The sequence below is a fragment of the Grus americana genome, chromosome 1 (assembly GCF_028858705.1).
Source record: "Grus americana isolate bGruAme1 chromosome 1, bGruAme1.mat, whole genome shotgun sequence".
Classification (NCBI taxonomy): Eukaryota; Metazoa; Chordata; class Aves; order Gruiformes; family Gruidae; genus Grus; species Grus americana.
In genome coordinates, this window is record NC_072852.1 from 150,200,886 (window position 1) to 150,214,168 (window position 13,283).

The window sequence follows — 13,283 nt, forward strand, 5'->3', positions numbered from 1 at the left end:
TCCAAATCTGTAATGGCAGTAGCTACTTTCACCTTAATCTGTAAAAACCCAGATCCAATCAAGGAAGAGGTAAAAACAAAGCAAAACTTCCTCCCAAAAGAAAAATTCACTAGTTTAAGAACATCTGTTTAACTCCATTAACACCCTGCACTTGCTTAATTCAGCTTTTTCATCTGACCACCTGTCAGTCACCCAGATGAATCCTCTATTTACCACTGAAGAACAGGAATGAATGACAGAAACTTAATTAAAAGGTTTTTTTATTAAAAATCAACATATTTGTACATCTGTACATTACACATACTGCTGTGTATGTTCACCAACATAACCATTAAGTCAGAAAGCATTAACAGTACAGATTTCCATCTGACCAAATTTACCGCAGGGGAACTTCAGTTTTGTAATCGGACATTACAGAATGTCATTAACTTCTTGTCTTCTCTTCCCTTTAAAAGTAGCAGCGCATTTAATTATCAGTGTTCACGAGGCATAAGCCCCGAAGTGTTGTACAGCAAGAGAAAAATTAATTAGTAAGTATAGGCAATAGAAGAGTTCACAATGAAAATGTATTAGTTGGTGCCTATTATAAACAGCAGAACGTTAATAAAACACTTACAGCTATGCTGAATAGAGACTGCAGCAAATTGGGAAGAACAATGAAAGCAAAAAGTTACTTCTTGATACAACTGTGTAAAACAAAATATTTTTTAATGCCATTCAGGACAGGAGTCCTGCAAAGAACAGACATTGTTATAAAGATTCAGCAGAGTCAGGATAATGCTTGTTTGTTCAAACATGTAAAAAGGGTCTTGGAAAACATGGACACTCCATCCCTACCATGACCTTCCCACAGCTGACATTATGTCCTGGTTTTGGCAGGGATAGAGTTAATTTTCTTTCTGGTAGCTGTGTTTAGGATTTAGGATGAGAATGTTTGTAACACACTGATGTTTTTAGTTATTGCCGTAGTTGTGTCTACACCAAGTCAAGGACTTTTCGGCCTTTCACACCCTGCCAGCTGCACAAGGAGCTGGGAGAGCACAGCCAGGACAGCTGGCCCAGGCTGGCCACAGGGATGTTCCCTGCCATATGATGTCATGCTCCAGATAGAACTGGGGAAGCTGCTGGGAAGTGGGATCGCTGCTCGGAAACAAACTGGGCATTGGTTTGGTTTCCCTTCTGCATGTGGTGAGGAATTGCATTTTTGCATCACTTGTTTTATATATATTATTATTCTCTTCCTTTGCTATCCTATTAAATTGTCTTTATCTCAACCCACAACTTTTTTTACCGATTCTCCTCCCCATCCCATTGCGGGACGGGGAGCAGGGGTGAGTGAGCAGCTGCACGGTGCTTGGTTATGGGCTGGGGTTAAACCACAACACAATATTAGGCTTTCATGTGGTCAATGTAATAAAGTGACATTTTATTGAACAAAGACAGATGTGCTCAGGAGCCCAGTCAAAACTCTCAAGATTTACACCTATGTCAATTAAGTGCTAGAAGAGTGACATTAAATCAGGTAACAAAGGTTGGAAAGTTTTTGGAGATGGGGAGTGAGGGGAACAGAGAGAGAAGTTCTCATTGTAACCCGGACTCCTGTGCGTGCCTGAGCCACCACAGTATGAAGTCAGTTCATAGGTACCTGTGGTGCAACAAAAGCCAATTGCTTATTTTCTCCAGACTTTGAGACCAGCATTCTTGTAATATTATCAATGTGATAACATCCCTTTAAAGCATAGAAATGAACACCTAATGGAAATTCTCTCTCATAAATACACAGCCGTCCATCTTATTTCAAGCAGAGTAACAGAGTCTGGGCAATCTTTTCTCATTAGTATTTTTCATCTCTGACTTAGGAGAAAAACTGCACATGATGATGTATACACATAATTTTTATGTGAGGAAGTATGGAGATATAAAGAAGTAGAAAAGGGTTTAATGAGTGCTTTTTGTATGTATCAGTGACTGTAACAGAGGATGGCTTAAGAAGAGTCAGAGCTGCAATATTTCTGTAATTAGAAGCTACATGTTAAGCAAATGTGCCTCAATATCTGCAAAAGCATCTGTGTGAGAGACTAATCTCACTTGTTATGTGCTGAATCACAGACACACTGTCACATTTAAAAAAACCCAAAAAGCTGCACTACTGTTTTTGTTTCCACACATACAAAGTTGGAGGAGACTCACTGGAAAAAACAAACAAACAAACGAACCAACAACCAGTCAGAGAGATGAATTACAAACACAAATAACTGAAGAAATATTCTGACAGAACCTCCTCTCTCCAAGGGCAGGTCTAAGACACCACATTCCCTAACTGGGGAGAAAAAGATTGCATCAAGCTTAAACTCCCAGAGCCCATTTAATTTCCAAACTAAAAGGATGATCAAAGAAATATTCCCCTTCCCTGCCTCTCCTCCTTCATGTATCCAGTGAGCAATTAATAACCAGATTACCACTCATTCCCTCCTTGCTGCCACAGCCATACCAGAAGAACTCACCACAGTAGCAATGCTGTCCCAGGACTTCAGGTGCAGAAAACAAGAACCAGCAGACTGACAGTGCCAAAATAAAAGAAGGAACAAAGTCAGGTTCTCCGATGTGAAGTTCTTACCCAAGGGGAGTTGTAGTTGTCCTACCTAAGGGAATTTCATAAATTTCCTGCTGATAAAATACAGAATATCACGCACCACTGTGATGTAGGCTGTCATCTCCTCTGGTCGAGTATTATCCCCACTGCTCAAGTGCTGCACAGAGACTGGAAGAGCATCCTCCAACCTGCCACCTCCTTGCTGAGCTCTTGCTCTACCTCAGCCTCACATTGGTTGTTTTTGCTTTGTCTTTTTGTTACCGTGGGATTTCCATATTAATTCATCCAAATGAGTTCTAGTATAAAATTTAACAAAGAAACAGGTAATAATGTACGAATCAAATGCAAGTATTTTTTCCAGTCCACATTTCTGGGGGGCTAAAAAAAATTAGATCCCCCACTTCAATACTAATCACCCTTTCGGTCACCTATGATTGCAAATATGCTGCCTTGCATGACTCTGATTTCTGTATTTGTTCTGTACGTACAATTATTGTTACTGCTGCATTTTAGCCAAAGTACAAATCTGAAAAAATATCAAATATTAATGAAGAACTGTTTACTCTTTTACAGCCATATCTTTTCATGCAGTAACAATTCAGAACTTTCTTGTGGTCTGGAATGATATGATCTCTATTCCATTGCAACACTAGTTGACAAGATTAAGTTCATCACTACCTAGTAGCTAGAATTAGTCTTAATCATGGAGAGTGGTATTTGTTTTAGTACCTCCTTATTAAATAGGAACAAAGAACACTGAGGATGCTTGCAGCAAAAGAAAGTATTTCTTATGAATCACATGCTACCGTCTGCAAAAGGCTTATCGGATCTTTGTAAAATCACTTCCTCTCTATCAGCAAGTATACTGAGGACAGGGGACTACAAATCTGTCTACCGCATCATTGCCAGTTGCATACACAGTGTTTGAAAACCATGAATACAAGATACAGAAAAATTTGCTCATATCAGTGCAACACAGAAGAATCACTCGTGTCAGAATTAAGTCAGAAATGCTCACATTTGTCTTTTTTGCAGGTGCCGTTCACTAAAAATGGCTTACATGTCTTAGCAGAAAGCACTACAAAATTACTTGATTTTATTTTTTTAAAACCCAAGACAACAGCTATACTTTTCTAATTTCAAACTCAGGAAAGAGAAAGATCCAAAGGTCTTTTGCTTCAAAAACAAAGAAATTGGTGTTTTGTTTTGTTTTTTCTCCCCTTGGTTGCCCCTTCTGGGAGGCAGTGCTACACTTACAACGCTGTTTCTTTAGCCAACCTTTCTGTCTTGGGAGACCTCTGCTGAGATTGCACCTAGAAGATACCATGCAGATACTCCATTTTGCTGAAAGTCTCCACTCTGATTTGGAACGCTGGAACAGTAAGCAGCCGTACTAATACAACTGCATGCTGGTCAGTACGCTTGGTATTTATTAGAGCTTTACAGAATTAAAAGAAATGCTTAACTTTTAAAGTCCTAATTTTTGAACCTCTCTTGTGGGAAGCTGCTTCTTTTAAACTGGTTACTTTAAAATAGTTAAATAGCAATGCGAATACTTATCAGGGCAGTTAAGTAAGGGGGTTTTGTTGTTATTTGAAAAATCATGGTTTACAGAATGTTTTGTAGAATATAACAAATCCAGTACCCCTGTAGTGCACCTTTGTAGATTTCTTCCCAATTACACCTTCTTTCCATGATTTTGATTGCACAAAGTCACCCACAAGTACTCAAACCTATTCTTGTGGAGTTCCAATCTGCCTAAGTTATGTTATAGCAAACATTTAGCACATAACCTGTACACTTGTGTCAGCTACATATTTATCCTCCAAAGAAACTCTAGAATGATATAATATCAATTTATTCAACTGTATGTACAATATATTTGCATATTAATAAATAAATCAATATTAAAGTTAAGGTCTCTTCCCCCATATAAAATGGACTACAGTTTGACCAGACAATCTGACACTTTTTTTTTCTTCCAATCACAGCTGTGTGGCTGAGGCTATCAGTTTCCACTCAGTTTACTACAGTAACTGTAGGAGTAGAAATCTAACAGACCAGTGCTTATATTTAAATTCTGTACAGCGGGGGGGGGGGGGGGGGGGGCAGGGCAGGGAGGGGAAGTACTAAAAAGTGCATCAAAAGCCAACAATTTGTAGAGCAAAAACCAAGTTCATAATGTGATCCTGGGGAAGAGAATCCAGCCCAAAAGAGGACATGCTGCAGCAAACATTATAACCAATGCACATTTTTGTCCTGATAATAAGCTGCGTGATGCCAGTCTTGTCACGTAATGTTCCAAGAATTCCAACTCCAATAGATACCATCTTCACCTCTACAAATTTATCAACACCACATTCAGTGCAAAATGACGTTTCTTAAAGTAACTGTTTGCCTTGTCTCCCTAACATTCATCCTTACTGTGAAGAAAAGGCTCATTTTCTTGAACTGTTTACTGCAATATACAGAAGAGCCTATATTTGCACCTCTCCATTTCTAGTAGTGAATTTTCTATCTACATTCATTAGAAATCAAAAAGATAAGTGGACATATTTCATATTTACTGGAAGTCTTCCCATTAACCCAAAGACTAGCTGTTCATCTTGATTTATACCTAAAGTAGCTGCACTTTGTTCTTTTTTCCAGCCCACTTTCAATGGGGTATAAGTCATGGGAACCTGTGGGACCGGAACATATTTCAAGTCTGATTGCTGGAGCTGGAAGAGTGATGAGTCACGTTTGAATTCAGATGTCTGTTTGCAGCACAGTGTGTGTGGACAATACCCCCATTTGGGTATCTGACAAATACCGGCTCGGAGAAAGGATTTTGGCACAACTGACAGACCTTTTTGTCCGAAAGAAGAATTGGGGTTCCTTTTTGTTTAACCTAAAGAGAAGGAAAAAATCCAAACGTCAATCTAGCAAGAAAGGAAGGGAAATTGAGACATACAATTTCAACTGTGTCAAATGAACAAACCTGGTCAATGACAGAGGTAGTAGGAAAAAACAGCTTGGAAAAAACCCCAAAAAACACTTAACTTGAATTCAATTTCCACATTCATACTCACGCTTCCTCGTAAGTACTGCTTTTTTATTATTTTTTAAATTTTTCTTTGTTTAATAAAGAAAAGCACTCACACATTTAATGCAACTGAAACCCCAATGTAAGGTCACAGGACAACTCCGCAGCACACTGAGCACTGATGCATTCTTATTCCAGACAGATTTTGCTGGATATACTGTCATTAGAACTAAACAGATTTAAGAATCTGCAGGAAGCTTTAAGCAACACAGCTCTAGTTAGGAAGAGAAGAAAGCTTCACAAGTGAATTTACCACTAACGAGCTTCAATTAATACTAAGTGCTGGGTAAACTTTTTTGCAAATTCTGACAGGTCTTAATCCTAGTGAAAAAAAAAACATTAATTCACATTTGTTAATGTTTCTGCAAGAACTTTGTTAATCTGCAAATCCCAGATTCACTTTCATTCAGCCCAGAAGTTCACCAAAGTTCTTCCTATTTCAAGGCCCCCATGTTCCCTTTTGTTTTACAGGGAAAGCATAAAATTAAGTTTGCATCTAGCAGTCATGGCAAAAAACCTAATAAATGCAGCAGGTAAAATTGCCAAGGACAGGAAGACATCTTTGTCCTAATTCTTCGAACTTCTTTTGATCTATCTATATATATATCTATCTATATATCTATCTCAAAGAACTTAATTGTAAACCTTCAAAAAACCTTATATTTAAAAAAGTACCCAACAAAACACACACCCACCTTCTCGTATTTGTAGATTAAGTTTTCAGCTTGTGCTAACCCAAGCGCAGCCTGAGTCATTCTTCTTGTATGAACGCTTTGCCTCACTGCTCCAGCCAGGAATGGGGAGAGGAGCTGCACTGACCAGCTGTCAGGCACCAGCTGCAAAACTAGAGCCGCATCAAATTCAGCAGCATGGCTATTCAGGAGATCCACAGCAGCCATGACTAGCGCACAATCCGAAGTGCCTGGATTTAGGTACACTGACAGCAGCATATGGAAAAGCCTTCGTCTGTACTGCACATCTCTGTTCTCAGAGTTCCATATACAGTATTCTTCAGCAGCATGGAAGTCCTTTAACTTGTGGACAAGGATATGCAAAGCCTTCTCGTGTTCTTCTAGTTTTCCATATAAAATTGCACTTTCCATATGAAGGTCTGTGCCTTGGATTTTGTCTGTTAAATGAGAAATGAGGTAATATTTGCTCAGTGGAGAAGATGACTACTCCTTCTCCCAGAGTCAATACAAACAAGCTCAAAGAACTCAACTCCTGCTATTTCTGCAGAGGTCCTGGCAGCTATGAAGAGGACAGATGCTTGTAAGTACAAGAAAACCTAGATGTCTGGAAACACATAACAAAAGAGCACCACAAAACACAGGAAGAAGCAATTACTAAATAACAGATGATAAAAGCAGTGTCACTGACATCTTTTAAACGCTAGCGTGTCAGCCTTGCACATTTCTGCGCACATTGCTACCACGCATGATAAACTGTAAGATGAAGCCACAATATTTTTAACCTCTGCTTCTACCAGTATTATAGAAAATTAGAGAATAGTTTAAAGTCCATAGAAGACAATAAAGATCAAATAGTACTTCCCATTAAGAAAAGGACACTACAAATCCTTAATCCAGTCTGACAGTTTAAAGCGTTAGCAACAGGTAGGGGCATTTTAAGACATAGCAGGAAATCCTCCACTTACTGTAAAGGTGATAAAGATTTGGCATAGGCCTCTCTCAAAGGTATGGAAATACAATGTTCTCCTCCCCAAAATGTTTTGGTTATCAAGGAGGGACACACTAGCATGCATTGATCTCACCTTCATGTAAGATAAGGATTGTCATGTAAGAAATCCTGTGTTTTGGAGCACACTGATTTCAAGAGAATAATCCATCTTGAAACTCCTGCCCTTGAAAATTTGGTTAAAAATTAAAAGATGAAAAAGAGCAAGAGTTTCAACGACTGTGTTATACTTGCACATTATCTGTTGTGTAATGTTTTGCTGACTGGAAAGGCAAAGGGACATTAAACATTGGTAAGTTATTTTGGTTGCTACTCAGCTCTTTTTATTTCCACACCCATTGGATTTTTCCACTGAATTTCAGAAAAAAACATTTCATATGTTCCAGTACAATAACAAGTCATTTCCCTTTCATCCACTGGAAGGTACGTTAAAAAAAAATAGCCATTATAAGCATTGGCCAAGGAAAAAAATTAGCTCAGCTCTTTCTTGCCTTATACCAACAGTAAGGCAGATGTTGCGCTTTTCACTCAAAAAGATGCTCATATTTTTGTTTAGCATGAGCCCCAGCTTTCAGGGTGAGAGCAGGTTATGGACAACAAACACATCCTTGGTATTCAGATTCCTCAAAGCTTCACTTCAGTTCTCTGAGAAACAGACTGCTTAACAAATAAAATTGTAAACATTCGTGAAAGATTGTCACAAGTTACAGGCTCATTAAAAAGAAACTGACTATAAGGAAATAATTGTATGAAGATATTTTTTGTAGCTAGTTATGCTATTCTGTCTTCGGTGCAGTGGCAAACATACCATTGTACCTCACAAGCTATGGTAGGTCAAAGACAATGTAAAAAGTGTATCTGTTAGCGTTAACTTGTGTCTGTTAGAAATACAGATGCTAAGCCTATCAACCAAATACACCTAGAAACCTCAAATCTTTTTGTTTTCTATCCTATAAGAACTTCCCCTCCCCACCTCCCATTTCCTGCTGGAACCGACATATAGCATTTATAATAGAAAACATGCATCTTACCCAAAATAAAGTGAATTCTATAAAGATCAGATTTCTGAAGAAGACTGCGTAGTTTAAACAGCAGTTCAGTTGTTTCTGTAGAATTATCTGTGGTCATGGATTTTAGCTGAAGTACTGCCTCCAAGTACAAGACAGCTAGATGGGTATGGTACTTTTCTTTCTACAGATGAAAAGAACAATGTTAGCTCAGTTTACAAAACACAATCCCTTCTCCCCACCAATAACAGTGATGAATATTTACATAATCACATTGAAATGTGTTTTAATTCAAACTAATTAGAAAGTTTTTTTATTCATGTAGATAGACAACTTACTCAGAGCAGCTTCACAAGATACACTATACCTGAGATTCTTTTGTTAATACAGGTATTTCCAAAATGTAGATATGAAACATCTTATTCTTATACCCCTCTTCACCTTAAATAAACAAGATCTATAAATAGCTTTTCTCGTGCAAAAATTACTTCCTTTTGAAAGTCCACCTAATGAAAATCAATGCAGTGCAGTAAAGCAGACCTCTCTGAGTACAAAGTATGATCCTCACTGTGTCTTCTCCTTTTGTTTCCCTTGTAAAATGAGTAATTTTGATCTAATGCATTTTTCTTCCCATTCAGGGATGATCTTTGACCTTTACTATTTCTGCAATAAAATCTGAGAAAGCTATCAGAGGCTGACAGGCACTCTGAAGGCACAATGCTTTTTGTGTTATTACCCAATATTAATCAAAAAAAGTTGATGATTTGACTCTTTGAAACATTCTCACTAAAGCAATTACAATAATCTAGTACCTTCTAGTAACTTCTCCTGTGCTTAAAATGTCTCCTATCCAAGTACCATAATGTTTGGCTGCTTCTGTATTGTGCTTGAAAACCCACGGATAGAATATACTGTCATTTATGACTTGTGAACACATCTTTCTGGGCACTCAACATCTAGAGTGGTTTGGAATTCTAGTGAGAGGTGCATGATTTAATTCTGTCATTAATTGCTTAAATCTCTCCAGAAGGACAGAATAAAACATACTTACTTGTAAAACACTGAATTAGCAACTTTAGTATATTGCTGCTGCAGTGCAATAGGATTAGCAGTTGCTCGACCATTCTTCTGTGCTCTTACCAGACAGAGGTTTGAGCCTCATCGGTGAAACAGAAAACTATATAACAATCAGATGTTAAAAAAAACCCCAAGAAACCACAAAAAACCACCAACTCTGAGGGAAGGCAAGCAACAGTCTTGCCATCATGAGAGTTGAAAAGTTAAAAATAATGCAGATATCTACTCCTCATCTTCCACTTTAATCTTAAAACCACTCCCTTCCCTGCTCTGAGTACATTTGAAAGCCTTCAAATTATGCTTATTTCTTCTAGACTTTAGCTTTTTTTGGAGTTGTTCATGATAGTCTGTATTCTCAATCCTATGCCTATTTTAGTAGCTTTGTAGGACTCACCTCTATTTTTCTGTCCAATACTAGATGTTCTAGATATTTAACACGTGCTTTAGGATATTTGTTAAGGCAACTGATGATATCATCTTGATTAATGTTGTTTTTCTCCTGTTCTTCGAAAGGCCTTTTAGTGAAAATCTGTACGCCAACCTAGGAAGAGTCAGTTGCATTTAGGAATTCAGTGGTAACCATTTTATTACCTTTTTATTTTAAATACTTATTTAATAGCATTATCAGATTAGTACATTACTCAGGAAGATAAACAACACACAAAACCCTGCACAACACCACCAAGATTACACTGCTCAGTGCTTAATGTGATCTCACTCACTCCCACCTCCACTACCTCAATCTGTAGTCTATACATTGTCCAGCCTATAAACCTTGTGTGGGGCACAGCCTCCACCAGCCACAAAAAGCACTAAACAGATCTGCATAACAGCAGAGCAGGACACTTCAGCCCTTTGCAGCAAGAAAGCTAAGTTAGAGACCAGAATGTTTACAGCCTTATTGCTGGGTATATCATCATCACATTTAAGAGATTTCTATAATGACCAAAACAAAAGCTTAGAAATCTATCACTGCATGCAATAAATAAGCTTTAAATTAATAGAAATTAGGCAGTAACAAGTTCCAACAGCACAGACTGTCTGATACAGCATAAAGCATCCCATTTAACAGCACACCACACTAATGGATGTTGTAAAATTATTTTTTTAATTTTGGTGGATTAAGTTAATTCTTGTAGCAATGAGGTTTTGTCTTGAATGAAGGTTATTTATTCCACATCCTAGTGTATCTAGGTCCCATATGTCACCTGTCCCTGGAATGCTTTTAAAAAAGAAACAGCAGCGACAGTTAACCTGTTAGGTGATTTTTTTTTTTTTTTTTAAGATCTGAAAATTATCTTGCTTAATATGAAGAAAACCAGAAGACACGCTCTACCTTTCATTGTATAGAATGACCTAAACTTTATTTTCAGAAGAAAAAGAAGGAATTTTCACTAGCACTTGTTAACAGAGGAACTTAGAAGAACTGAGAAACCTGGAAGTTTTCTTCTGCAGAAAGAAGGCATTAAAACATTTTGCAAAAATGGTCCAAATTAACTATCAAGATGGAACAACGTTAATGAACACCCAAACACCACTGCAGGGAAATACTTCATATTTGTGAAGTTCTGGGAAAAGTACACCAATCACAAACCTCTTCATTTTTTTGTAAAACCCATTCAGAGTATTTCCACACTAGATCTTGGTCTGAGCAGAATGTAAGGAAGTCTACTATATATTCATAGAGATCTGAACGTGTAGAATCTTGAATGTCTCCATCAACTATTTTCACCCATAACTGCAACAAAAACACACAAAGATTAAAGTGCTTCAAACATATACTAGCCCTTCTAACTTAAACAACTTAAAATTTTATGTGAGCTACTACAACACCTTGTATTAGCCACTGGGGCTTGAGGAATTAGAAAGAGCTCCTAGGAACACCAAGTGCAAGGGGCCTCACTGGTCACTAAATTCCTGCCTCCTCTCCATCACAGGCTTTTCTTGCCCCTGCCATATTCAACTAATTCAGACTCTGTATCCTGTAGGTTCTCACATTCTGAGAGCGACTGGCCAAATACTTCAGGAGGAAATGCACTAAGCACAAAGAAAACTTTTGATAAAAGTTCATGTCTTCAATGCCTGGTATAATTTTCATGTGTTCTGTGTGTGCAAGGTTAAAAGTAAATGATATAAACAATTTAGAAGACAATCTGATTTTCTGCTCTTCTTTCATTTTGACTGAAGAACTTTAAGTACTGTGGGAGATTTTTTTAATATAAATTATAATTGGAATGAAAAGGTGCCATATCTAGCAGACCATTTTAGCAATAAACCTTGTTCCTTGAAACAAAGAAAAATATCTTGCACATGACAAAGATACATACTGTTTTTGTTGTCCTTAATGGTCTTCTGCTCAGGAAATTACTATTTACGTAACTGACTTGAATGCATTCAACAGTGTTACTGTGATTAACATACTCAAAAAGCCACACAGTATGGCAAACTACTTAAGGTATTGGACATGGTCTGAGACATACGTGCTATTTATTGATCAAGAACATACTAATTTTTTAGATGAAGTTTTGCAGACAGGAATAATAAAGTTATTTAGATTCCAGTCTACAGACCACTGTTGGTCTTAGTGGCATCAGCAGGGGTCCCCCCAAAGGGATTACTAACCCAGCAGAAACCCACAGATCTTGCAGACTGAGTTCACTGTCGATCATCAAATAAGGAAATAAATTCCTAGGGGCTGTCAGTGTCTGTCATGAGATTATAATACTGCTTTGCTGTGTGTATACAGACTAATCAGCACAGGATATGTCCCTGAAGTCCCTCAAACATCTTGTTAAGTGATCTCTTGATTATTTTAGCACTTCTGTCCATCTTCTAAGAGTACAAACATATGTTCTGGTGCACACAGTTTTGCTTAAAAACAGCATACAAGCATCTAAATAGCTGTCACCATCAGTAAGGTCTTCAAGTTTTTCACATCTAGCATATTAATTTATTCAAGGAAGTCTTGGCATAAGTTTCTCTCATATATATACACATCACTACTTTGCAAACAGATAAATTAGCACCTCAGATTTTTATCTCTGAGGTAAACTGGCATATTGGCATGGTTTACAGATGACACCAAAAGCTTTGTTCTAACCTGAAGTGCTGTAGCATCCTGACCATTGTAGTGATACAGGAGACCAAGGGCAAAATACCTGTATAGAAAGATAAAATACTATTAAAGTTGCTAGATCTTTCCTACCAATTTTGTTATGGTTTGATTAGCACAGAATAACAAATAATTGCTTACAGTGGGCTTTTTAGGTCACATGTACACGGCCATGTCTACACTTGAACAAGTGTCTGTAGGCCCTTTTTCAGAGTCAAACAAGAAAAGTTCTGTCCTAGAAATGTGTCTCTCCTGTCTCTAAGGCAATTTCTAGTTACTAGCTCCAAGTAAAACAAAGTACATGTCAAATCAGAGATAATTCCTATGCTGTTCTTTGAATTTTATATACAGACTCAACACACAGCTCCAAATAATAAATATTCCTCCAATAGTTAATCAGGTATCATTAAATCAAATTTTTATGATGCTTTTACTCAAAACTATCAGAAACATATATTTTTTTTTCTTTACTGCAGCATGAAAGCAAGTCAGGCAAGGAAAAGCTCTGTGCAGTGTCATTATGGAATTTTTTTTGGTATAATGTAATAAAAATAAAGCTGAAGTTCTGTAATGTTTGTTCTCATGGAACAATATTCTACCATTTACATTTGCAAAAGTTTGCCATGCAAACCGTACTTACCAAGAGGATTTAACACAACACACAAAATAAATCAAACTACCCTAAATCTAACCACAATTAAAGACTCTTCA

General features: G+C 37.4%; 1 protein-coding gene across 8 annotated transcripts in view; it reads right to left on the reverse strand.

Moving 5' to 3' along the window:
• Nucleotides 1-262: 262 nt before the first annotated feature.
• TGFBRAP1 (transforming growth factor beta receptor associated protein 1) overlaps nucleotides 263-13,283 on the reverse strand; it is a 41,049-nt gene continuing 28,028 nt past the window's right edge. For 6 of the 8 annotated variants that reach the window (XM_054812584.1, XM_054812582.1, XM_054812581.1 and 3 more), the window contains 6 exons: nucleotides 12,561-12,618; nucleotides 11,055-11,198; nucleotides 9,855-10,001; nucleotides 8,408-8,567; nucleotides 6,374-6,807; nucleotides 4,436-5,483 (listed from right to left, as the gene is read on the reverse strand). In XM_054812584.1, the coding sequence (XP_054668559.1) occupies nucleotides 5,295-5,483; nucleotides 6,374-6,807; nucleotides 8,408-8,567; nucleotides 9,855-10,001; nucleotides 11,055-11,198; nucleotides 12,561-12,618 (1,132 nt within the window). In that variant the 3' untranslated portion in view covers nucleotides 4,436-5,294. Of the gene's footprint in view, nucleotides 2,890-4,435; nucleotides 5,484-6,373; nucleotides 6,808-8,407; nucleotides 8,568-9,854; nucleotides 10,002-11,054; nucleotides 11,199-12,560; nucleotides 12,619-13,283 lie in introns of those variants that run through there. The other 2 variants (XR_008575387.1, XM_054812588.1) reach the window with 2 other exon arrangements.